Source organism: Ambystoma mexicanum, chromosome 6p (assembly GCF_040938575.1).
Source record: "Ambystoma mexicanum isolate Mex_15411 chromosome 6p, UKY_AmexF1_1, whole genome shotgun sequence".
Taxonomy (NCBI): Eukaryota; Metazoa; Chordata; class Amphibia; order Caudata; family Ambystomatidae; genus Ambystoma; species Ambystoma mexicanum.
In genome coordinates this window covers 915,413,370-915,438,240 of record NC_090935.1, presented here as the reverse complement: position 1 = coordinate 915,438,240, position 24,871 = coordinate 915,413,370, and the positions used below count along the sequence as shown (strand labels likewise).

Here is a 24,871-nt window from a genome sequence, read left to right as displayed (position 1 = left end):
GACCACTCTACACTCAGCCCTAATGGTAATACTAGAAAGCCACATCGATGGAAGCAAAAGGACACAGGGGCGCATACAACAGAGTGCAGCCCAGCCGACTGCGGAGTCACAAATGTATGTCCTGTCCTCCAGAAACAAGGGAGAGGTGCTGACCCGTAACAGAAGAGCATCAAATTACATATCAAAGGCATCATCAGAACTGTTGGCTCAGATCCCAGACAGATATCGATTGTTCAGCTCAGCAGAAACATTCTTCGCCTCACTCATCTCAAGTGTCCAAGCAAGGGCAAACGCAAAATGGCTCCAGATAACACGTTGGGAACTGATTCAGCTGGCCAATGACACTGAAGAAGGGTTCAACGTAATAAAAGTGGAACTAAGGGCTTTACGGCTGATGACAATGCAAAACAGGTATGTCCTGGACCTGTTGACGGCGATGGATGGAGGTGTTTGCCGAAAAATTGGAAGTGCTTGTTGCACTTTCGTACCTTCCGAAGATGCAGAAAACGGCTCCCTGTCCCATGTGATCGAAGCAGTGCACAACCTAGGAGAAAAAATGAAAATGGAAGGTGGAGCAGAAGACAGTACGTCGTTTGATAACATTTTCTCCTGGGTCCCCTCGTGGCTTGGAATAACTGTGAAATTTTTGATGCCAGCTGTGGTGTTCCTCCTTTTTGCCTTTTGCCTGTGCCAGGTGGGTCTTCGATGTTGCGCTAACGCAGTACCTAATGTTGCAATGATGATGGTGACAATGGGCAACACTCGTGGGACAATACAAAACATGCAGGAAGTGCAGGTACAAACAGGAACAGATGACACACCAAGATATCAGCTAGTGCCTATCTATCACGACAAAGATATCATAGATAAAGCGTGGCACACCACCATTAGAGAGCCCCGTGTACTAGAATGGTACCAGGAGGTGTGGGTAGATTTGGCGGGAGATGACGGATGTATATACCTGACTTGTAGCCCAGATGAATATGCCAGAAGAGGGGAAAGCTTACGGGGGGTGTGCAGAGCATGGATGCCCATAAAAGGCACACCTGCATGGGACAAGGCAGTAATGGACGAGGAAGAATGTAGAAGGCTGGAGGACTTAAAGTATTCGTTACTTAAGTAACGAAAGGGGGGAAATATAGGGGAGGAATGGTCCAAAAGACCCCCCTTGCCTACACCTCCACCCCAGGTGAGGGCCATGGCTCAGCGGGCGTCCCCTCCTTACCACCAGTGCCCAGGTGGTGGATGGCTCACCTGCTGAAGACATTGCCCGCACGTATTAAATTTAGCTAGGCCTCAGAAACCATTTTGTCTACTAAAGATGGTGTGAGCTCAGCGCACTGTAGCGCGGCCCCCACCTTCGGAAAGTTTCAGTTCTCCCTGTCTCCGCAGCACCATGGCAGATCCGCTGCGAGCCGGTTCCCACGAACAAGACGGACATGATCTAGCATAGTACACTAACATTGTAACAGTTCACCTTCCGCAGTGTATCACTGCTCCCAGAATGACCCGGTCAGCAAGGCCTGGGCGATGGGAAGATCTGTAGAATGGTCATCTGATGAAAGCAGAAAGGTACCCAAATGTGAATGTCGAAAACCACTTTTTCCTTTCCATACAACCACTTTTACTAAAGAAACCTGCAAAATTGTGTAATTATCGTACATGATACCAGCCGTGAAGGACCCACACCCCTGCAGGGGTGTGCAAATGATAAAAGCATTCCGGAGGATTATTCTTTATATGTATCATTGAAAGCCGTACACCCCGCGGTCCCGCGCCATAACTGAGCTAATGCTGCTAGGGTACACAAGAAAACGAATGTAACCATACAAAGGGCACATGTGAAGAGTGTGCGAGAATGCACTCGTCACGCGTGTATGTCTAAGCCCCTTATGTACCACCACCGTCACGTACAGTGGCGGGTTACTTTCTATGTACTCCACCAACCCTGCTACTACCTCACTTACTGCAAATGTATATGTATATAACTAAATACTGTAGTTGTTAAAACATAGTGTACGAATAAGGTGCCCAGACTGAATATAATCGAGACACATTCAGCAAAGTTGAAATGCATGTTTTAAAGTGATTTGAATAAGTATTATAGAGCGTTCAAATGTTTGTGATGTTTTTACCTAAAGTCGGCAACACACGAGGGAGATACCTTTGTGAATATGTGCAAGGCCATTCCCCCTCCCACCCTGCCAAGACTGCCAAACATGAGAGCAGAGGCCCGCGCTGCTCCACCTCCCCCAACTAGACTGGAGCCGCTTCAAAGATGTGTAGCCCCCTCTGCAGCACCCAAGGCCACGGGCCGCCACCTGCATTATTTACCACACAGCAGTAAACCCCTGCCTGAACCCACGCTTCCAAAGGCGCCCCCTCGTAAACCCCACAACCCACCAAATCATCTTAGACTTAGCTCTCCTAGGGCTCTCTAAACTCGGTTTCCTCCCCACTTCCTGCAAACATAGCATTCTGGGTATGACATCAGTAGGATAAGGACAATTGTTACAGCAGCCTGGATTGGACCCCCGACAATGGGCTTGTTTTGTGCCAATTCGTAGTAGCATTCAGCTTTTTAAAGTGGAGGAAACACTGCTTAGTTGACTCATCTGTGGACTTTAAGACACAAAGGATTCACCTGCAGTTGTGCTGCAGATACAATCTAGTCGAAAGTCACCTGCCATTGAAGTGAAGACAGAAGGCTCCAAGGAAGAGGAACGCTCTTCTGCCTACACACCTCAAGGGCACATTCGGTAGGGGAAGGGGGGACTGCTGTGGACCAAGGTCTCTCTGCTGCCTGTGTACGGGATCCACAATCCTGCTCACTGGAGGTGATGGACCCCATGTAGGTGCCAGATAAGCTCCCTGGTGTGGAAGCCTCAAAGCAAAGCACTCGCCTTATCCATGGACTTCCTGTAGTGGCCCACTAAGCAACACAGAGGTTCAGAAGCAGCTCAAAGCCCTATTTACCACCTTAAGACACATTTGAGCTGTGACACGATCTGCAGTGTTGCTTTAGGCAATATAAGAACTTTGAAATGCTTACCTGCTTCTCCGTGATATCTCAAGGTCAACTTGACCCAGTGAAGCACATGGCTGCCATGACTCAACTACCAGCTCGCCACTGAACCACTTGACTCACCACATCCAGAGCACCAACTTGACCTAAAAGAATCATCGTCTCTACCCGAGCCGCTAGGAGCCATTGGCTCGATATGCCTCGAATGCCAACTTGATCCACAGAGAGCCCAGTCTCAAAGCTGCCTTGCTGCCAATTTGCCAATGGAACAGCATAACTCAGAAGTCTCAACATGTGGCTCAACTGCAGAAAGGTGCCAAGAAGCCCGGCTCAACACGGTCTAGCAACAAAGACAAGCAAGAACATTATTAGCAGTGATCCAATACCCTGATCTGCCTTAGGGAGCCCCCGTGCCTGCTAAGACCCCTCCCATTGCCTTCCCAAGACATTTTCAAGTATTGTTGACATGTGCTTGTCAAATCAATTGTCTCTAGCCCTGTCTTCACCCAGAGTGCCCCCCTTTACTTTCAAAGTCTGCATTCTCTTTGTTTCCTCTATAGGGATGGGTAGTTATTGTTTTCAATTAGTTGTGTGCTTTGTTAATTTTTATTAAAGTTCATATTTTTATAGGCTCTTAGCTGGACATTCTTTTATTTGGAGTGATTGTTCTTTGAATTGCTTGTGCACAGGCTCACAAGTCTTCTGAAGAATATAGGCTGCCCTCGGCCCACATTACCAAAAAAGGAAAAAGAGAAATACCTGTTGTGCTGTGCCCATTTCACCTTCATGATTGGGATCACTGCTGGTTTGGTAGTAGTGTGGGCAGAGTAGACGCGTTAGTCACTACTTGTCTATGTAATCTTGCAGAGCAATTGTCAGTTCGTCACACAGGGGGCATTTTGCAATTCGAGAGGGAATTGGCTACATGCTTGGGCCGCCTCCTTCCCTTAAGCTTCTGCGGGTTGGAGATGCCGCTGTTCTAGGTCATCTATGGGAAATGTAAATATGGAACACATTGGTCAGGTAAACTGGAGCGTCATTAGCCTGACATTTAGGGACCAAGTTTAGGCACTTGAAGACATTTCTTTGGTGTACAGATGGCCGCTGTGCTTTCCTTCTGGCTTCAGAGATACAAAGCCGCATTCTAGAGTAGTTGTACTTTGATCAGCAGCTCTTGTGGTATACTGCCTCATAGAGGTGTGCATTAATCTAATTAGGAATTGGTAGCAGCACAAACTAAAGTGAATGAAATCCACCTAGAAGATGCAGTACTTGCTAAACCTCCCTGATAAAACTGTGAGAAAGGGGTGGCAATACTGCATATTACAGACGCACACATGATTAGGATTTCAGACACGAGGAAGAAGTTACAATCCAAGATGGCCCACTTTACAAAGCACACTCAATCACGTGGCCGTTAATGGACCCCCCGCAGACCCCATTTTAATTAATACCTCAACCCAACCCCATCTTTATTTTCACATAAAATCGGTATTAAAACTGTGATGCGTTTTACCTTGCAGTAATGGAGTGCGTTGTTTTCAGGTGTTTTTCCTGTCCAAAGACTTATCTTTGTCTTATATAACCTCAAAGTATTACCTAGCACTAGCGGATGAATGTTCACACTTGATGTTAGCAGGACTCCAAATGAGTATGAGCAGTATAGTATGCAATATTAGTACCCGGCGAGGGCACAAACAGAATGAAACATCCATTCTGATTGGCCCTCGCCGAGGCATTACCCAGCTGGGAATCCCTTGGTCGGGATTCCACAGCCGCTGTACCTGACGGGGGGCATGGCAGGGCGGGGGGCGTGCCTCCACACGGCTGGAGGCTTCCATCGTCCCCTGCCGGGGACGCAGGTACATTTGTTCCCCCTCCCTCGCTTCCGCCCTCCCAACCCCACTTACCTTCTTCTCCCGATATGCTGCAGCATTGCGGGACAGAAAAAAAATGCTTTTAGTGCCTTGGTCACGCAGATTTTGAGGGCCGGGGTACTAATAGCAATATGCCCCGAGCGGTGGGGGTATTACCAACCCAGGTAATGCCCCGGGGCCCATAGTTATAGCCCTGAGCAAAGCGAGGGCCTTAACGAAGGCCCCGGGGAATTACCTGGGTTGGTAATGCCCCCGCCGCTTGGGGCATATTGCTTAATTAACACTGGGAAGAGATATAGTTATTCTTTTGTTTAAAATTGCTATGGGCTCTAGTCTAGCCCCGGATCTTTTACAAACCTATCAATGCCCTGTGGGTAACTAACGTACAAGTTGGTGAACGCTGCACCCGAGAGTCCGCAACACCCAAACAAAGCTTAATCGCAGACAGAGATGAACTGAGTTCCTCCAAGTCAGAGGTAGGATTTCAGCAACAAAAATAACTTTGGCTGCCATCACACCCCTTTAGCATCAATGTGGCTTGCCTTTTTAAATGCCAAAGAAACGAATTGCTCTCTTGTTTGCTATAGTGAAGTAGTCTGGAACACAGTACTTCAAAATTTCGGCTTTAAGCATAAATGCAGACCCAAAAGCCCCCCAAAACCTAAAGATTACAGTTTTTTTTAAAAAAAGAACTCACTATCCTTAAATGCCTGACTGGCTTTCCTGCTGCTTGGGTAAGGACATTCTTTAAATATGTGCCTGCAATTAGGAGCCCCATTTGCCTGGGACGCTGCCTGTGCACCTGACATATTGGGGAAGTAGGCTTGTGTGACGGCCCACATCCCTCTTCCTGCTGTCAGACTTAAGCAGACGGTTTTTAGTGGCTGTCCAAGCGTTCAGACCTTCCCCAAGCACTCCATCACAGTCACGTTATTTCTTCCCCTCATCCCACAATGCCCGTCTTGCGTCAGATGTCCGCGATAAACCTCGAGACAAACAAACAGGCTGCGCGTGCCTTGATCTACTGCACTCACCTGTCATTTAAAGCGATGTGCGTATAATTTACATCAATTTGGTGCCGTCACACTTCTTCAGCTCACACTGTATGATAAAGAAAGGGCTTTAAAAATGATAAATTACAGCTTAAAATACCCAATCGAAGCGATTTTTCTAACTTCAGGAAAGCTCACTCTAATAATTGAGGTACAACAATTTTACAAGGTGTCCCACCTTAGAAAAAACGCCCGCACGAGGAGAACGAGTTCTCACACACAGTCGTTCCTCTATATTATCTGTGCAGCTTTAAACGAGTTCTCACACACAGTTGTTACCCTATATTACCTGAGCAGCTTTAAACTAGTGCAGTGCCAAGCACACAACCTTGTTTTGGTCAGTTTGGTCACCAGCAACCACTAGATAGGAGCAGTCGTGTAACGTCATTGAACTAATCTGGTTCCAGCTCCCCTCCCCGCCCTCAAAATGTGACCTGAGGACCGGGGCTTCCTGCTGGGCCTTTAATAGTTCAAAGGATCAGGAAAATGGTGCTGGGCGCATTTTGTTTCTTCCGAGCAGAGGCATAGACATGGGAGGGTCTGTCCTGTTCTCCATGTGAGAAAGTGACATGGAGGGAACCGGGGGTTAACTATAGTGCAATGAGAGTAAATACACTGAGCCGGCGAAAGTTTCAACTTGTCTTTATTCTTGCACGTCAGCAACTGCCGAACGTGGGCTTCTCTTATCACGCATGCGCAATTCCCTGCATTCCTACTGGCCTTTCATGACGGAGCTTGGGTGCTCTGTAAACTGTGTCCTCTCCAGGACATGACAGGGACTGAATGGGCAAGGCCCACCCAAAATCTGAAAATGCCCGTTGTGGTGGGCCCATCTACATTACGTTCAGGCCCCACTTAATAGACAATCCTGGCTACTCCTCTGCTTCTGCGGCAAATCTACAATCTGCTCAGCTCGGATGATCAAGCACGTTTCCCCCAGTCACAGCCCCCCTGAGATACACAGGCTGAGTCCCTGGCTCTGCAGCCAGTGTCGTAATGACCTTGACAACATGTTTCTTTTGTCATCAGCAGCATAGCCTTTCTTATGCATGATGGTGAGTTTCCAACTGAAAGACCACCAGTTACCTTTCAAATCTGTGACTGTTAAAGTGAGCAACACAATAAAGCACCCCTTGCTATATGTGTTCATACCCATAATGTTTAATAGCTTGATATGCTAAAAAGTAAAGTTTGCTTTCATGTCCTTAGTTGAATGTTCTTAAAAGCATACATAAAACGCTGAAGTGAGTTTATTACACATCTTTTATTGTGGGTTTTAAAGCACTGAAAATAAAGTGGGTAAATGGATATTTTGTCTTTTCCATCTTATAGTTTTCTATTCAGGATGTGGAAAATAAAGGTGCACGGATATTATTTTGGCTCAACATGCTGCTATAAGGATTTGCATGTTGTCATGATGCTTTACTATGCAATTTGGCAATTTGTGTATTTTGCAAGCAAACTCTACAGGACAGTATTATTGCAGGCCTTGAAACCCAAAACTTAAATATTTGTTCCAAGTAAATCGTGGAAGAAAGTGGCCATGCCTAAATTGCAGAGTGGGTTAAAATCCCTGCTTCACTGTTTAGCGTCAAGTGTGTGATCCTGGGCAAATAATGTAATCTCAGCCTAACTTCAACTGCAAAAATTGGAGTGCTTATACGTGACTGATTTTACACCCTTACAATAGGACAATTTTAATAAAGTGTAGAGACAAAATGGTGTCTCCTGGTGCTGTTCTGCTAGTGGGTCCAATACTGTCACATAGAATTGCATTATTGCTGCACTGGCCCTCCCCCAGTCTCCTATCACTTGATTTGACATGCAGACATAGTCTCACCAGTCAATCTGTTCACCAGAGATTTTAGTATAGTGGACTAACTGTGGTTGAACCAACATTACATTTTCTCCTCTTTTGCTCGAGCCACTGCAGTTGCTTGGGCCGTCCAGAGTATTGCCCCACACTCTGCTACGTCCTGTTATGCTATGATATTGAGTCTTTCATTGCACACCATCTGCCATTTTTACACTTTCTAGGAGCTTCAGGATCTGCAAGAAATAGGGTAACGGGGCTAATGCAGTAGCAGAGGGATCAGGCCAAGATTGCCTTGATAGAACATTTATGTGTGAAGATCTTAAAAGATATGCCTCTGTACGGTGAACATTTTAGATATTTTGTCAGCTGTGTAGAGCAGTGGTTATGTGCATTTCAGGTAGCTACGGTACTTGTTTGTGTGACTGACTAAAAATTGAAGCGTTTTGCTTCTTGTTTTTGCCACCCACTCACCAGAGAACCAAGTACCAAAGGAGGGATGGACCAAAGGTCCCACTCGCAAGGAAGCCAAGGACCAGAGGATAGTTCACCAGAGCAGCCAAGGACCAGTGGGGCAACTGACAAAAGATGCTCACTTTTACCTTAGTTGTACTTCATTCTATTATTAATTTTGGCTGTAAGCCGAATCTACTGAACTGGAGTACAATTAGGAGGGAGATGACTTATGAGCAGGGACGCACAGCTTGAGGGTGTTTTGGTATTTACAGCCCACTGACTGCCCATGGCCATGTAAATTCCTATGGCCAATCGCACCCACTACCACCCCCTCTCAAAACACATCCTCATGGGATATCTTTGAGCTAGTTTTATCAAGCCTTAACATCAACCATTAGCCTTCCAAGATTATTTCTAAGCAGTCTGCTGAGAGTTAATGCATTAATTACAGTTGTAAATGGCTTCTGGTGTAATAAAAAAAGCCTTACCCAAGTGTGCCTTCAGCCACTTGATTTAGATATGTTCCATGCACTGAACTCCTTTTAAAAACAAGCAATCACAAAGCCAACAGTTTTGGGTTGAGGTATTAGAAAGGCCTATCCCATACTTGCACAAAAGCCCAAACTGTCGGATTTGCCAGTGCTTGTTTCTTATTCCATGCAATGTCTAGTCAAACCACAAAGCAACACGAGACATTGTAGATGGCAAACCAATGGTCAAATCCCATCTGGCACAGTCCTACCCTCCCCCATCTCCCACCATCCCACTCCCACCTTTTTCCAGATGCAGAGTACCACTAGTTCCTTTTTTCCACTTCCACCACTGTTCTGAAAACAGCACTTTTAACATGAATAAACAATTTCTTGGCACAGGATGCAGCGATGACTCTACTTGAACTTGCCTCCTCACTTGCAAACAGTTTTTATTCGAAGAAGGTGTGGTTTTGCAATCTAATGTAAGCTTTGTATGGAATTTAAAAAGCATTGTGACGTGCATCAGGAGTGACGGTGCTGACAGGCGAGTGCAGGTCAGAAGCACCCGAGTCTTGAGTGATGATCTTCTTCAATGGGTTTGGGGACATGCTGTGAAATGCAGAGAACCCAAGGTCTGATCCGTTGAAGTGCTTTGTGGAAACCTTAGTTACGTAAAGCATTTCATTGTTAGCACCTGCATTCATATCCATACATTTTTAGACAATTGAAATCGTGATTTGGGGTTAGTACTTACATGCCAGGAGAGTGACTGGAAGGGTATGGGGGACATGAGACAGCTCATTCTCACAGCAGATTTTAAGTGGGTGTTTCCAGACTTTAAGGAGAGAGTTCACTGTTTGTAACATTGAAGCTGCACTAGAAAAGTCTCACTACAATATGTAAAGAAGATGCCCCTACACAAGTAAGTTTGCCACTCCTAGCGCCTCTCCAAACATTGGAAGGGTTAGCCCCCACCTACATTTTAGCCTAGGTGGACCCCTGAATGTGTGCACTTGCATTTTGTTAGGCAGAGAGGTGAAGCCTTTCCCAAAACTGGCAGTGTTAAAGTTTTAAAGTGTTTGTGCAGAAAAACGTACTTGAACAAATGCAGTAAAACTTTAAAGCTGCTACTTTCAAGAAAGACTTCCATCACCTCTCTGCATATTGCGCTTTATAATGTACTATTTGATAGTTGGTCCCCACACCAGACCATGTGGGGGGGGTAGAACAGTGGGGCGGAGCCTCCAAGCTTGCCCTGCCCATTTTGTTACGTGGCCCCTCCCGTCACCACTTAGCCCCTCCCAAAAAGTTGATTTTGTTGCACCCCTGAACAGTAGTATGGCACTGCGTTGTTCTGTGCCCATCAAACAGAACGTTTATCAGGTAGGAGAGTTGGTTGTGGGACAGGAGTATTTGGGGGGGGTTGGCAATGCTATACACCCCACTTTGTTGCTAGGCGAAAAAAGCATAATCACAACACCCCTTCACTAATACAGTTACATAAAACGTAGGGCTACTTTTAAACAACTATCCCAGGCACAGAGAGCCAATCAGTCGCTGCCATGGCTCAAATAATCTCAGAGCGTGCCTCCATGAAACCTACAGGTCCTCATGTGCAAAAGTTCTCTCCAACCGACTGAGCAATTATGCCTCATTTCAAGTGCATGACCTGGTGGTAACGGCCCTCAGTCCAAGTTGATAGGCCTGAACAAATTGAGGGCCTTTAACGAGGATCAATGGATGTTACTACCTAGTAAGGGCCACTGAAAGGAGGCATTACTTAAGCTTTATAGACCTGGCCAAAAGGCCCTACACCGGGCGTTATGGGCCCTGAAGACAGTGTTAAAGACACAAGTGTAGCAAGTGCATTTAACAAGGTTTATGGGCCAATAACTCCTGGTACAGCCCGAGACCGGGCCTTATAAGGGAATTATAAACGGCATTTCTCACATGAAAGGACAAAAAATCAAAAGGGCATAAATGGTGGATGCAAGTTTAGAGAAGCCCCTCAACGCACACACCCGACAAAATACAACCCACTAGGGAAAAAGGCTGAGCACACTTGTTGCAAGGAGAACAAGGTTTATTCTCATAAAAAAGACAAGTACGCACCAGCAAAGGACTCTGCTGCCACAGAGCATTCTGACAAAAACAACATAAGCATCAAGTTATAAGGGTACACATTGTCATAAGTGACGCAGATTACATATGTTACAAATCCAGGTGGCTGGTTGGTGCGACCCAATACATATGATGCCTGCTCCATGAGGGAGGCCAGGCAATTGGTCCCAGCTTCTCTTGTCCGTCTTCTACCACGTGGAGTTGCTCTGTGTACGTCATTGGGCGGAAAGCTCCTCATTGCCCATTACTAACACAAATCATTGCATTCCCTACCTGTGGCCTAATGTGCACCTGGTATTGCAGACATGGGCGCAGAGGATACTTTTGGGGTCACAATAACTTGCAAACACCAGCTCGATCCCAGACGTGTTGGCGGCTTCCTAAATCTCCCCACTCTGGTTTTAGGTGTGTTACTTTCCCCCCCTGGCATCTCGCAGCACAAATCACATGAACTGATGGTGGGGGAAACCTGCCCCTACTCTCTGATCTTTCTGATTGGTGATCTACAGCTTTATGGTTGGTGGTCTGTGGCTGGTTGGGACCCTGAATGCTGGGCTGCTATAACTTTGAGTTTGGACTGGTGAAGGTTGGAGGCCCGTGCCTTCCTTCTCATGGGATAACTTTACACAGGAAGCTCTCGGCACCCTCATGGCTTTGCAGGGCGCATTCCTTCTGCGACACAAGTGCTAATAGTAGGAAACAGAGAGAGGGATATGAATCTCTGCGGGTTTGGTCTTTCTAACCGCTGCCTGTGCTGCAACCCAACCAAATATGCACACACTAATCTCTATGTTCTGGGCCCGGGCCTACTACCCTAGCTGCAGCGCAGCGCTAGGCCTCGATTTCAAAATGGTGTTCCACTTCCAGTGCAATCTATACCCAAACATATAATAACCTACCCATTATGCAACTTCTATCAACACCCTCCTCCCTCCTATAACCTTCCCAAGCACCTACAGCACTCTCTTGGGCCTCTGCGCCATCTGAAACCTCTTGGGGGGCCTGGGATGATCATCACCGCTGCCCAACACAAGTAATGCCTTTATATGCCTATATTCCATGCGGCTTAGCAGTCTACTTCCCGCCTACTCCTCTTTCAGCATGGCCAGTCGTGGGAAATTAGCTGGGGGTATGTAAGCACGGCCAGTTGATAGTACAAAAAGCGCCTGTGTGGTCCTGGGGAAATGTCAGTGGATGCGTTCTGTGGGTTTGGCATTTTTAACAATCTTCACATATTGTCCAATGAGAGTGCTAAATCGACCCTCCCGCTCTGGCTACACCAGGTGGAAATGGTCTAGAAGCCCAAGTTAATATGAGCTCAGGGCCATTACCGCCCGGTGTAGCCCAGGGGTGCTATAGAGCTAATGGTGCCCCCGATGCACACTGCATGAGCCGTAGTGGCCTGGGGGTACTGGATCGTAGCCAAATCTGGAAGTAAAAAATGAAACAGTGGGCAGGCTTGCTGGCAATAGCTTTCCAGCAAGGCTGTCCAGCATGTGTGCCAGCAACACGCGCAACCTGGGGCAAAGCAGGAACAACAATACACAGAGCATGGTCGAGACAGCATGAGACTGGAGCGGAGACGCAAAGACTGCGAGGAGCAGAGGCAGAAGATGGCAAGCACCAGGAGGGAGTACCAGCAGTGAGTGCAGGCTCCCAGGGAAGAACGTGGCTTGGCTGAAAATCTGGGCTTTGTCAGGGAATGGAGCCTGAAGTTTAGCCACTGAGACTCATAATGGTTAGAGCCTTCTCACCTCACCTATGCCCTTTATCCTATGGTCCTATTTCCTGCCTTCCAAGACCCGATCATCCTTCCCTGTTGCAGATATGAAGACACGCATTAAGCACCATTAAATCACAACATAAAAGATTGAGGGCGAGAAATCATATACATGGGATATGTAAACATCCTGAGTCGCAAAGAGTCCAATTGAACTTCAAACATAGTGTTTCGAAGAGGCTTTCCATATGGCAATACGTCGGAGTTCCTTTTGCCCAATAATAGGCAGTTCTAAAGGCTCCTCTGTCTAGTTCATATTTTCATTTCCAGTTTCTCAAAATGTGTGCTTCCTCTACGGGGGCCCTTAAACCCATGAGGAGGTTAGCAGTCCTCTTCCAAAAAACATTCAAGAGAATTGTTCCTGGAGTGGGAAAAAGGGTGGTTTTTCAAATAATGTTAATTGTTGGAACGAGGTCAACCAAGCCATTGGCCGATCATGGTGCAATTTACAAAATGTCTTGCTGAAACGTTTTCTTGCCACTCTTGTATGAAACCTGTCGCCACAAGACAAGGGGCTAGAAGTACACATTGTCCCTGTTAAAGGGCTCAACAGGCTGTAGAACCGGGCCAGACCTTTACTCGGTTTCCGATCGATTGCCCGGCTAACTGTCTGAGCCCAGTGAATGGCACCAGGCTTGCCTGTCGTAGGACCATGGGTTGCCCAGATTTTGCAGGTGCAACTCGTTCTGCAATGAGCCAACATGACGGCCAATGTTTCCGAATGAGACGGGTCAGAACTGTGGATTATCGTGAAATGGGCAACTGGGGAACAGGTGTACTCCAGACATTTGGAGGGATTCTTGTCAATAATGATGGGCACTAGAGTTTACCAATATGGTGTTCTGATGTTTCCAGTATGTTTTAGGGGTGAATTGAGTCGCAACCTGGAGGCTTTTGGCTGCAGCAAAGCACCCAGAATGAGATGCTCCTATCAAACGTGCAAGGTATTGTCCTGTCCAGAGACAAAAGTGGAATATAAAGCATTGTTAGGCCATACCACTAGTTCGTTTGCTTTTTAAACTGCGTACCTTTATTTCAAAGGCACAAGAAACACGCCCATGAGGGTTTTTCCTCCTTCTGAGCCAAATATAGAATCGGCTCAGGCCAGACACACACAGTGGCGTAACAAAAAATGTGGGGGGCCCCTGTGAGCCATGCTGAGGGGCCCCCCCAACTCAACAACAAATCACTGGTCGCGCCAAACTCTGGGCCGGCATAGATTATCACGCTTGAGAAATACGCACAAACGTGCTGCTGAAGGGATTTGCCACACACTGCACTAGGAGAAAGATATAAATATGTGTTTTAATGCAGTAAACAGCACACTTTCTGAGAAAAAGTGCCTAAAAAGCCAGAGTGTTTGCAATTGTTTTGTAGGGTAACACCAATCCAATAGATGCAAGTCACCAACAGTGCACAGGAATATCAATACTTTGCTATTAAAAATGCCATGCCACAATGAAAACATGTCCAACTGGCTACACAATGTAGACCAGTGTAGACACGTAATATTGTTACAGTAAAGCACGCCAGGCCACATTTAGACATACCTAGACTGATTGCGCCAAAATGTCAGTGGAAGCATTAACACTCATCAAGAAGAGAACACACATTCAAGCCTGTGGCCTCTAACAACACGGCCAAACTCTTTAAAATCTGCAAGGAACTGATCAATCCTGTTGCTGTCTTTACCTTTCCTGTTCCCTCCTAGGCCCTCTGTCATCTCACTTCTGTGCTAAAACTCCTGTCCTTTATCTCCTCTTCCTCTCCCTCTTCCTCTCTCGGCCCCCCTTTGACCATCTCTACCTCTCTTCCTCCTTTCTCCTCTTTCTCTCTGACAACACCGGAGAGAGGTTTTTAGACAAGTCCGATCTATGAAAGTGTCATCCAAACTGGTGCTCCTCTGCTCGTCCAAAACCATCAAGGACCATATCGACACCCTCGTTCTAGCCTTGGCTGATTTCTGTAATCACTCTTTTGCCACTGAAATGTTCCCCTCTCCAGTTAACCACTCCCTTATGCACCCACTCCTCAAGAAGCCATCTGCTGATCTGCCTGCCCTGCAAACTATCGCCCAATCTCCATCACCCCTTTCCTGGCCAAACTGTTGGAAAAGCTGGCCATCTCCCAGCTTACTCTCCACACAGAATCTGTTGGTTGTCTCCATGACCTTCAGTCTGGCTTCAGAGCTTCCAGAGGCACAGAAACTGCTCTCTTGAACACCTGTAAAGATCTTCTCTCTACCCTTGATTCCAGCATTCCTTCTGTCCTTATCCTCCTTGATCTTTCCTCTGCTTTCGACACAGTCAACCACGCCATCCTGATCAATCCTGATCAATTGACTCCATGAGAACCTGGACATCACAGATCAGGCCCTTGAGTGGCTGATCTCCTTCCTCTTGGACAGCCCCTCCCAGGACCAACTTGGTCCCTTTCTCTGCGCTCCATCCCCTCACTATGGTTTTTCAACCTCTACTTGGCCCCTTTGGCCCACCTGAACTCTACTTTCTCCTCTAACATTCAGTGTTATGCGGCTGACACTCTGCTTTCCTTCAGGCTCCCCTCAGAGTCCTCTACTCTCTTGCTCGTTCCTGACTGTCTATCCACGATTCAGGATTGGTGTGCCTCCAACGATCTCTCCCTTAATGTCAGTAAGATGGCGATCCTTCTCATTTGGACTCCTGCCCCTGATTTCCCTCTCTCTCTGGCTGCCCGCCTTGGGCCCTTCCTGTGAGGCAAACAACCTTGGTGTCATCTTTCAATCAACTCTCTTTTTCTCTTTCTCTGCTCACATCTCGGATGTTGCCGAGAAGTCCCACTACCAGCTGCTCCTCCTCAAAGGAACTCTTCCCTTTCTCACTTTCCCCCAGAACCTCACGGTCTGCAGAGCCCTGGTTCTCTCTAGGCTGGCCTAGTGCAACAGCCTCTTTCTCAATCTGCCTTCCTCTACTCTCCACCCTCTGCAACTAATCCAGAACAGGACTGCAAGACTTATCCTTGGCCTCAAGCCCAGGGATCGTATCTCTCCAGCCCTGAAATCTCTCCACTGGCTCCCAGTTGCTGCAAGGATCAAGTTCAACACCCTTTGCATTGTCCACAAGGCTTTCTGGGCCTGGGGTCCGCACTACATCCAACGCTCTCTTCCAAAATATCTCCCTTCTCAAGCCTTTCGCTCAGCTACCTACAACTCTCTAAGGGTTAGACACTTCTCCAGGCAGAGAATGGGGGTAGATCTCTAATCCTCTGCAGGTGCCTCCCTCTGGAATAGCCTCCCTGCCCTTCTCAAACTTGAGCTAGACCACATGAAGTTCAGGAAGCAGCTCAACACTTTCCTCTTCTCCTCTGCTTTCTCTCTCTCCCTCCCCTGCTGGCCTACCTGACCTACCTGTCCGCTGTACTGACTGGTTGCTTGGCTACTCTCAGAGTCTCACTGAGTCCAGACTCTTTCTTGATCAGTCACCCTTGCACTGCCTCTGGGCCTACCAAGCACTTAGGGGCTGTAACTTTAACCCTACAGTCCCTTGTTCGCCTTGCAATACCCAGAGCCACGCTGCCCTGGCTGCACTTACTCCGAGCATTGCTGCCCTGTTTTTCCCTCCCCTCTCCCTTGCACTTCCCTCCTCCCTTTCCCCTTGCACTTCTCGTTCTCGCACTTGCACGATCTGAATGACACAAGGCTTAGTAAGATCGTTTGTCGTGTCCTCCCGCTATCTTCCCTCCCTTTTCTTGTCGCGCCTAGAAACACTTTTGTACCGTCGTGTTATAAATGACATATCATATCATTTGATCACAGATGCCCAGAAAAATATACAATGCCGCAGTAAGAAACGGCTAGACTGGCAGCACCCAAATGGCAGTCTAGCCAGGTAATTCACTTAGCAGGACTGCTTTATCAGAAATGCCCAGTTAAAAAATAGTCATACCAAACTGAGGAATGACTAGACTGGCTGCACCAACATGATTCTCTAGCCACTAATACCACATATCATGCCTGCTTAACCTGGACTTGGACAGCATTATGATTTGTTGCACAATCCTGCCCCCCCACACATCCGCTCTCGCTACCATCCCTACCCCAACCTCCAAAATCAGCTCCATGGCCCAGAATTACCTCTATGTCACTCTTCCTTGTCCCAGAGCTTACGTATGAGGCTCTTTGCCTCATAGGTAAATAATGGGATGAGAAGGAGTGGGACTAGGAGTAATGAAGAGTACAGGTAGCTAGTCCAGGCATTACCTCCATGTACTTCAACCTCATTCCAGTACTTGTGTATGAGGCAGAGTACCTTATACACAAGTACTTTCTCATACACACCACTGAGACGAGGAAGAATAGGGTTAGGAGTAATGAACAAACAAAACCTTAAACACAAGTATTGGTGCAAAACCATTGAGTTGACTGGGATTCAGAACTCCCCCTGAAACCTTGGGCTATGTTTGTTGATTCGACCTGGCTGACCTTTAGAGCAGTTGCCAGACAGAACAGGGCACAGATGTTAAATGGCACCTGGGTTTCCCTGTTTACAAGAGCCCAGCTAATACTAACATAAAGCATTTCACTGTTAGTACCTGCTTTCAAATGTCAAATGTTTTATGCAATTGAAATCGTGATGTGGGTTTAATACTTGCATGCCAGGGGAGTGATTGGAAGGGTAGAGAGGGAACAGGAGACCACTCATTCTGACAGCAGTCCATAAGTGGGTACTTTATACCGTAAAGGACAGAGTTAACTGCTTGTAACATTGAAGATACACTAGAATAGTCTCATTAAAATGAGTAAAGAAATTAGATGCACCCAAACAAATAAGTTTGCCCCTCCCCACCGCCTATGAAGTTAGCGCCTCTCCCAACATTTGAAGGGTTAGCCCCCCGAAATGTAGGTTTTGTTGCGCCCCTGAATGCAAACACACACACCAATCACCACACACACGCACACCGAGCCATCCATACATTTAAGTGTGCATTATTTCACCATACCGGCACACCCTGGCAGCCATCCATACATTTAAGTGTGCACCCTTTCACCATACATTCACACCCAGGCAGCCATCCGTACATTTAAGTGTGCACCCTTTCACCATACAGGCACACACACCCAGGCACCCACCCATCCATTTAAGTGTGCACCCTTTCACCATACACTCACAGAGGCAGCCACCTATCCTTTTAAGTGTGCACCCGTTCACCATACACTCACACACGCACACATCATGGGGTTAAGGGGAGCCCTAATACTTCAAAATGAAATGGGGCCTCATTAGAAATATGCCCGTCTGGAAACAACGGTGCCTGTAAACTTACCAGCACTGTTGTTTCCGGACAGGCATATTACAGCTCTGCGGGCAGTTGCTGTCCCACCCGGCAGGTCAGATCTGCCGGGCAGAATGTCACCCACCCGCAGAGTTTTCATGGAAGCACCGGCACCGTTGTTAACGGTGCCGGTGCTTCCGTGGTCCCCATTCCCATCGAGTCCAGTAGGACTCGATGGGAATTGGGACTTACCATTTGCCGGCGCCTGACTTCCCAGACCGCCTGGGTTGTAATCCCCTGGTGTTACTGGGAAGTTGGGCACCAGTAAATCATTACGGGTCCAGCGGCAATCTGCCGGTAGCACCGGCACGGTTACCGCCAAACCCATAATGAGGCCTGAAAGGATTTCCGTTAAGGACCAAACCATAACGGAAATAATTTCTTTGTGAAGGCAGAGAGACTTCAAAAATAAACCATTTCTTTTTGAAGTCATAGGGCTCCCCCACCCCATGACATGGGGACCTCGAGCAAGCGTCTTCCATGCCATGGGGAGGGTGGAGCCCTCAGACTTCAAAATAAATTTTCTTTTTGTAGTCACTCTGCCTTCATAAAGAAATTATTTCTGTTACAGAAATAATTTCTTTATGAATGAAGACTGAATTAAAAAAGAAAAAAAATGTGGAACAAATAAATTTGATAAAATGTTTTCTCCAGTGGGGCCCCCTCCTAGGACATGTGCTGGCGGGGCCCCCGCACCGTGGGGGCTGCGGTGGCCCCTGTTACGCCAGTGGACATACACACATGCAGACACACACACGCAGACAGACAACAGACAGACATACACACACATGCACACACACACAGACAGAACATTTCCAACTCAAAAAGCCAGCAAAACACCAGTTACCTTGCAAATCTGTTATAAGTAAGGTGAGCAACACAAACACCCATTGAAAGATGTGTTCATATCCATGATGACTACTATATTGACATGCAAAAAATAAAGTTGCTTTATGTCACTTATCAAATGTTTTCAACATCATGAATAACAATGAGCTGGAGGTTTGTGACTAAGTCCATATCTATCTGAGTTCATTGCACAACTTCTTCTACATATCTCAAATCACTGAAAGTACAGTGGGGTTAACTCGATTTTTCAGGTTGGCATTATTTTGCATTCTGGGACTTAAAGTTTACCAATCAGGATGTGAGAATTTAAGCCACAATTATATGCGCTTGGCTCAACATGTTGCTATAGGGTTACATGTTGTCATTTGGCTTTATTATGTAATTATGTTTTTTTGTAAGACATTATTACTGTAGGCCTTGAAATCCAAACTATTTGTACCAAGTAAACCTTGGAAGGTATGTAGTGAAATTTGCAGAGTGGATTAAAATCCCTGCTTCACTGTACAGCCAAGGCTTGTGATCCTGCTCCCCGCAACACCCTGCCAGTTGTACGGCCATCCCATTCCCTCCTTTTTGGATGCAGCCAGAGTACCACTCGTTCCTTTTTTTTCCATTTCCACCACTGGTCCAAACAGCCCGTAGATGGAAGTTTTCTACCAGGCTGGTTGTTGAATAACTCTGGTTTCAGACATGTGAGTGGGTAGGAGGGTATGGGAGACGGGTGAGCTGTCACTTTGCATAATGGATTCCCCACTCTGAGTGGGGGGCATTGTGGCCCTAAAATTGAATATTTTACCCCGAGGAAGTGGCTGCAACAGTTGCGTCTGCATGCAACATGTTGTGGTACAGCGTGCTACCCTGCTGGAGTTTCCTTTAGCGTTTTCGAGGTAACTGCACGGTGGGATTTGTTTTATGATCAGGCTCTCCAGTGCGAGTTTCAGCTATATTGCTCGCAGTATTTCCTTCTTAACTTTACAAGGATGGCTCCTAAGGGGTTTGGTAGGGCCGCACAGGTTATGGTTTCAGGGATGGGGAGTTTCCACACTAAGGTTTCCATGTTAGGATTTCAAGGCCAAGTCACCATCGCGGGAATGGAAGGATAGATGATTTGCCCTGGAAGGACTTTTTCAGCTTATGATTTCCACCAGCACTGAGTTTTCTGACAAAGCTTCTCTCCGAGTGGATCTTCCAAAAGCAAAGTCTTTGGCATCATTTTTTAGCATTATTTTCTATTGTGAGGGCTCTGTGTTCATTCCCATGGCCATAAAAAAAAAACACCAACATATAACTCATGGGTAAACATGTCAAGTTGCAAGCTACTAGCCACCCATAAAGACACTTGGCACGTCACCACTACACATAGACACGCCACACCATTTCTTACTTGCCTAGAGTAAATTATCACTGGCCAATGGCTAGCAGAAAGTGGATATTTTGAGCCCTATCTAACTTGTCTGGTTCGTGTACCAAAGATCACCTTAAAGAATGGACAACATTCACTGCACAAGAATTTTTATTATTCTTTAATGTTTGCGAGCAAGGGGTAAATTAGATATTCTTACTGTTTAACACAGTGCTCTCCTGAGGTAGGAGTCTTTTATTGCGAAAAGTACGGCTACACCCCGCTAACTTCGTTGCAATCAAGCAGAAGATGGCATCCATTAAAGATTATATATTTATGTTAGTACAAGACATCAATAGAGTTAGTGGATTGAAAATCTTGTCTTTGGATATTAGCGACCACTCAACCATTTTGCTGGTGTAATAGTTAGTTGGTGTTATGAAATTGCTGCCATCGTATGGGGCCGAATTGAAGACCAATTTAGGTAAGAACCATGTCAGATGGACAATTAAAACGACTCAATTGGCCTCACAATGTATTTATAACATTGAAAGTGTGTGACAACAAGACTACTGCTCTGTAGATGTACAGAGATGAGTAATGTATACAATTCATACTCAAACTACTGCTTAACCAGCAGTGATCCCAATCATAAATGTGGTAACAGTAAATATTTGCAGCAGATAAGTAAGGTCAATGAAAAGGTCTTTAAAAGTTAAAGGCGCGGTCTTATGTCAGTAGGGCTCTTTAGGCAAGCCAGGGGGACAGAATGTTTAGAATTGTTCATGGGTCTCAAAAGCATTGAGACAGGCTTCTAAGTGATTTTCTGCAGTTTGAGACCGGTTGAGTCGGGCTTCCCAATCGGTCAAGACAGAGGTGAGACTTACTTCAAAAGGGTCTAATTGGGTCAAGATGGTCCAGCAATGCGATGTTCCAGTTGCGATTGGCTCAAATCTAGTGAAGAACAGGCAATGGTCAAGACAGCGTCTCAAATCAATCAAATTGGTTCGACAAGATCCAAGCAATGCGGCTCCTCAGTTGCCACCTGGTCGTAAACGATTGGGGCACAGGCAGGTGATGGTTGAGTCAGCTGCTCCAATCAGACTGAAAAGCAGTGAATGTCAAAAGGCAGCTCCAAGTGCAAGCAACGGCTAAAAAAAACTACTTGAAAGCAGTACAGTCACTTGAAGCTTGGATAAGAATTACCTAGCTGTTCCTTGACTTCTGGTTGTTGGGAGACTCCACACCCAGAGTCTCCAGAGGAGTCCTTGTTCTTCACTTTCCAGCGTGAAATGTTGTCAGAGAACACTTGCAGGATCGGTCACCTCCATTGAACAGGATCTTAGGTACCAGAGGTCTTAGATGCAGCTATGCCCTGTTCAGTCAATAGGTCACCCAAATGTTCCGCTGAGGCGGTTGAGGGATCTTCCTGGTCGTCTTGATCTTCACTTCTATAGAAGAGGACATTCGAGCAGACCGTACTCCTAATGTACTTTTAGGTAAAATCCTACTACTGTAGTCCAGGAATTATTCAACAGATGGCAATGATCTCACCCCCTTAAATAGGAAATCTGTTGGAGAAGATTCTCACCTACTAGCCTTCTGTATGGGTCCATTCCTCACTGCTCTGATCAGAGTTTTATGCCTGTCACAGAGTTATTGGTCTGCAGGAAGTGTGAATGGGCACAGCAATGAATTGTGGAAGCACTGGTAAATTCCAAAATGACAAGACACTTCTGTGTATTGATACGCCTCACCTGGCTACTTTAACTCTGCCCTCTCCCCTGTCTGCCCTGCATCAAAGAGTATCTAACAATTACCAAGAAGGTGTGAGCTGTCCATTGTCTGGAAGTGTTTGCCTTTAAAGCTTAATAGCTAATTGGCTTAACAGCTAATCTACCGGGGACATTTACTGTCCTCTGGAGAAGGTGACTAGCCTTCCCAGAGAGATCAAAAGGGAGAGGGGGAGGGGTTCCTGGTCTAGACCCGGATAGTGTGCAATGGATTAAACCCATTACCAGGCAGCTGAAACACAAGGCCTTGTCAGCGAAATTAGTCACTAGCAACCAAGCTGACAAAATTACACTGAAAGATTTTGCTCAGTATAACTACATTCCCAGAGGACACTATGTCAAAACTAAACATCTTATAGATTTCACTCTGCCACCGGGCCCTAGAGGCACGCAATTATATAATTTAGATCAGGGCTGGCTACGGTTAAAGGCAGTACCAAGGCTAGTGGAACTTTGGATCAATCAGGCTGTTTGCGGGATTGCACATACCACCCTACAACTGCCATGTTGCCAAACTAAAAGGTTTGCTGTGAGGTTTCAGTAAGGAATGAAAAATCATACACCACCTTTTGCAAAAAACCTAAAAACCTTCTTGTTCCGCTAATGTTCTATAACCAGCCTGTATAATTATGCTATTGCACTGTAACGATAGTAAAGCATAATACTTGACCCGCTCTGTCTTCTACTACCTGTCATTCTCAATGCTGTATTCAGAGTATGTAATCTGCTATACCACTGCAACCGACTATGTTTAAATCTTACCTTTGTTAAGTTCAAGCTCGCTGTAACAGCGCCACGATGCCTCAGGGCAGTTTCTGTGCGCTTTATAAATGCAAATAAATAAATAAGTAGACAGGCAAAGCACAGTGACATGTTTGCACTTTACATTTCAGCATCGAGCATTTATGAAACAGAGTATGATTATTGGAGCTCACGTTCAGAGGCAGAATTATCAGCATCATTTTATCTTAAAAAAAGTTCTTGAACATATCCAGTGTTGAAGCTGACTTGAATAGAAACAACTTAGAATTTACTAAAGAGATAGTAGAACAAATGCTAAAAAACTGAAAATCAATTATACTGTCCAGTATATAACTAGGTAGAAGAAATACCGTCTTGAGGTCGTAATGAAGAGCAGAGACTTGAGAGCCAATGTACAGCAGGAGTTCGGGGTTTGTGTATAGGTGATGGTGAGGTAAAGACGAACAAGTTACTCTCTTACCTGGTAACGTTCTTTCGATGGGATGGTCCGACAACGTATTCCATATCTATGACAGTAATCACCACAGCTGTGCTGCTTCGGAAAATCTTCGGCGTCTGCGTCCTGCGTCGATGACATCGATACGCCGCCCTCGAGGACCTCCTCCGACGGCCGACGTCACTGGATGTTATAAGTAGGACGCCCGCAGCCTCAGTTGTATTTTTTCCCAGAACGTGTGCCACCAGTCCTCTGCCAGTCTGACACACAAAGCCTTGCGGAAACGTAAGCTGCAATCGCATAAGAAATTCTGTAGCGGGGAAGGCAGGGAGGGAGCGATATGGAATACGTCGTCGGACCATCCCATCGAAAGAACGTTACCAGGTAAGAGAGTAACTTAGTCTTCGAGGGGATTGGGTCCTCCGACATATTCCATATCTATGACAGACTCCCAAAGCAGTACCAATGCAAGGAGGTGGGAAAAGAATTTAGAAAATAGAAATTTAGCATGCCCAATCAAATTGCGGAATAAAGGACCGCCTTGCCAAAGGCCAGATCTTGCCCCCGGATGGAATCGAGGGAATAGTGACGTACAAAAGTATGTACCGAAGCCCAGGTGGCTGCATCACAGATGTTGCGAATAGGAACACCCCTCTGCAGGGCAGTAGAGGCAGCCATACCCCTGGTAGAATGGGCCCGTAAACCGACCGGTGGGTCCTTACCGGCCAAGCGATCACACTCAGAGATAGCCAAAAAAATCCAGCGAGACAAAGTCGGTTTCATCACAGCCTGTCCCAAACACTTTCCAGTGTAACCAATAAATAGCTGATCGTCCACTCTGACCCGGGACATGCGTGAAATATAAAAGCTTAACGCTCTCCTAGGATCAAGCCTATGGAGCCTCTCCTCTTCCTTACCAGGATGTGGAGAAGGATAAAGTGCCGGAAGAACAACCTTCTGGCCTAAATGAAATTCCGACACCACTTTCGGAAGAAAAGAAGTACGAACTCTAAGGACAACCCTGTCCTTATGAAACACAGTGAAGGGTGGCTTAACTGAAAGTGCCTGTAACTCACTCACTCTGCGAGTGGAAGTGACCGCAACTTAAAATACAGTTTTCAGAGTTAACAGTCTCAAAGGGCATGAATGCAAAGGCTCAAACGGAGCACCCATCAGAAACTTGAGAACAAGGTTCAAATCCCAACCGGGCACCTGGAAACTGAGAAATTAAAGGATTTTTAAATAGGAACACTCTTCAGACGAGCCCTTAAAAATGGACAGCGCTGCCAGGTAACCTTTAATGGTACCCACTTGAAGGCCCCTGTGGGCCAAAGAAAGCAAAAAAAGACAGAACCATGGGAATTTCACATGCAAAAGGATCCACATTCTTAACCCTGCACCAGTCGCAGAACTTTCTCCAACGGCAACGGTACAGGGACTTTGTTGCGGGCCTTCTGGCTGAAAGCAACACTTCCATCACGTCTTCAGGGAGGTCCCAATCCTTATACCTCAACCTTTCAGAAACCAAGCGTGAAGGTTGAGGGACCTGACCTCTGGATGAAGAACCTTACCCCCTCCCGTGAGAGCAGATCGTCTCGGTAGGGAAGATGACGTGGAGGGCAGATGGACAAGTCGAGAAGGTCCGGGTACCACGTCCTCCGGGCCCACGCCGGAGCAATCAGGATCATCCGGGAACCGAACCTCCGCAGTACTTGCGATTGACGGGGACTGGAGGAAACACATACAGCAGTGGGAATGACCACTCCACCACAAACGCGTCTC

The 24,871-nt window shown here is 46.5% G+C and overlaps 1 protein-coding gene across 2 annotated transcripts in view; it reads right to left on the bottom strand.

The window, feature by feature from the left end:
• The window catches only part of COMMD10 (COMM domain containing 10), a 1,364,001-nt gene that overhangs the window by 667,544 nt on the left and 671,586 nt on the right, over nucleotides 1–24,871 (bottom strand). The window contains exon 6 of one of the 2 annotated variants that reach the window (XM_069625537.1): nucleotides 22,654–22,713. The exons of the other annotated variant lie outside the window; for it this stretch is intronic. Within the exon in view, the coding sequence (XP_069481638.1) occupies nucleotides 22,654–22,713 (60 nt within the window). The remainder of the gene's footprint in view (nucleotides 1–22,653; nucleotides 22,714–24,871) is intronic. 2 annotated transcript variants of the gene reach the window in all.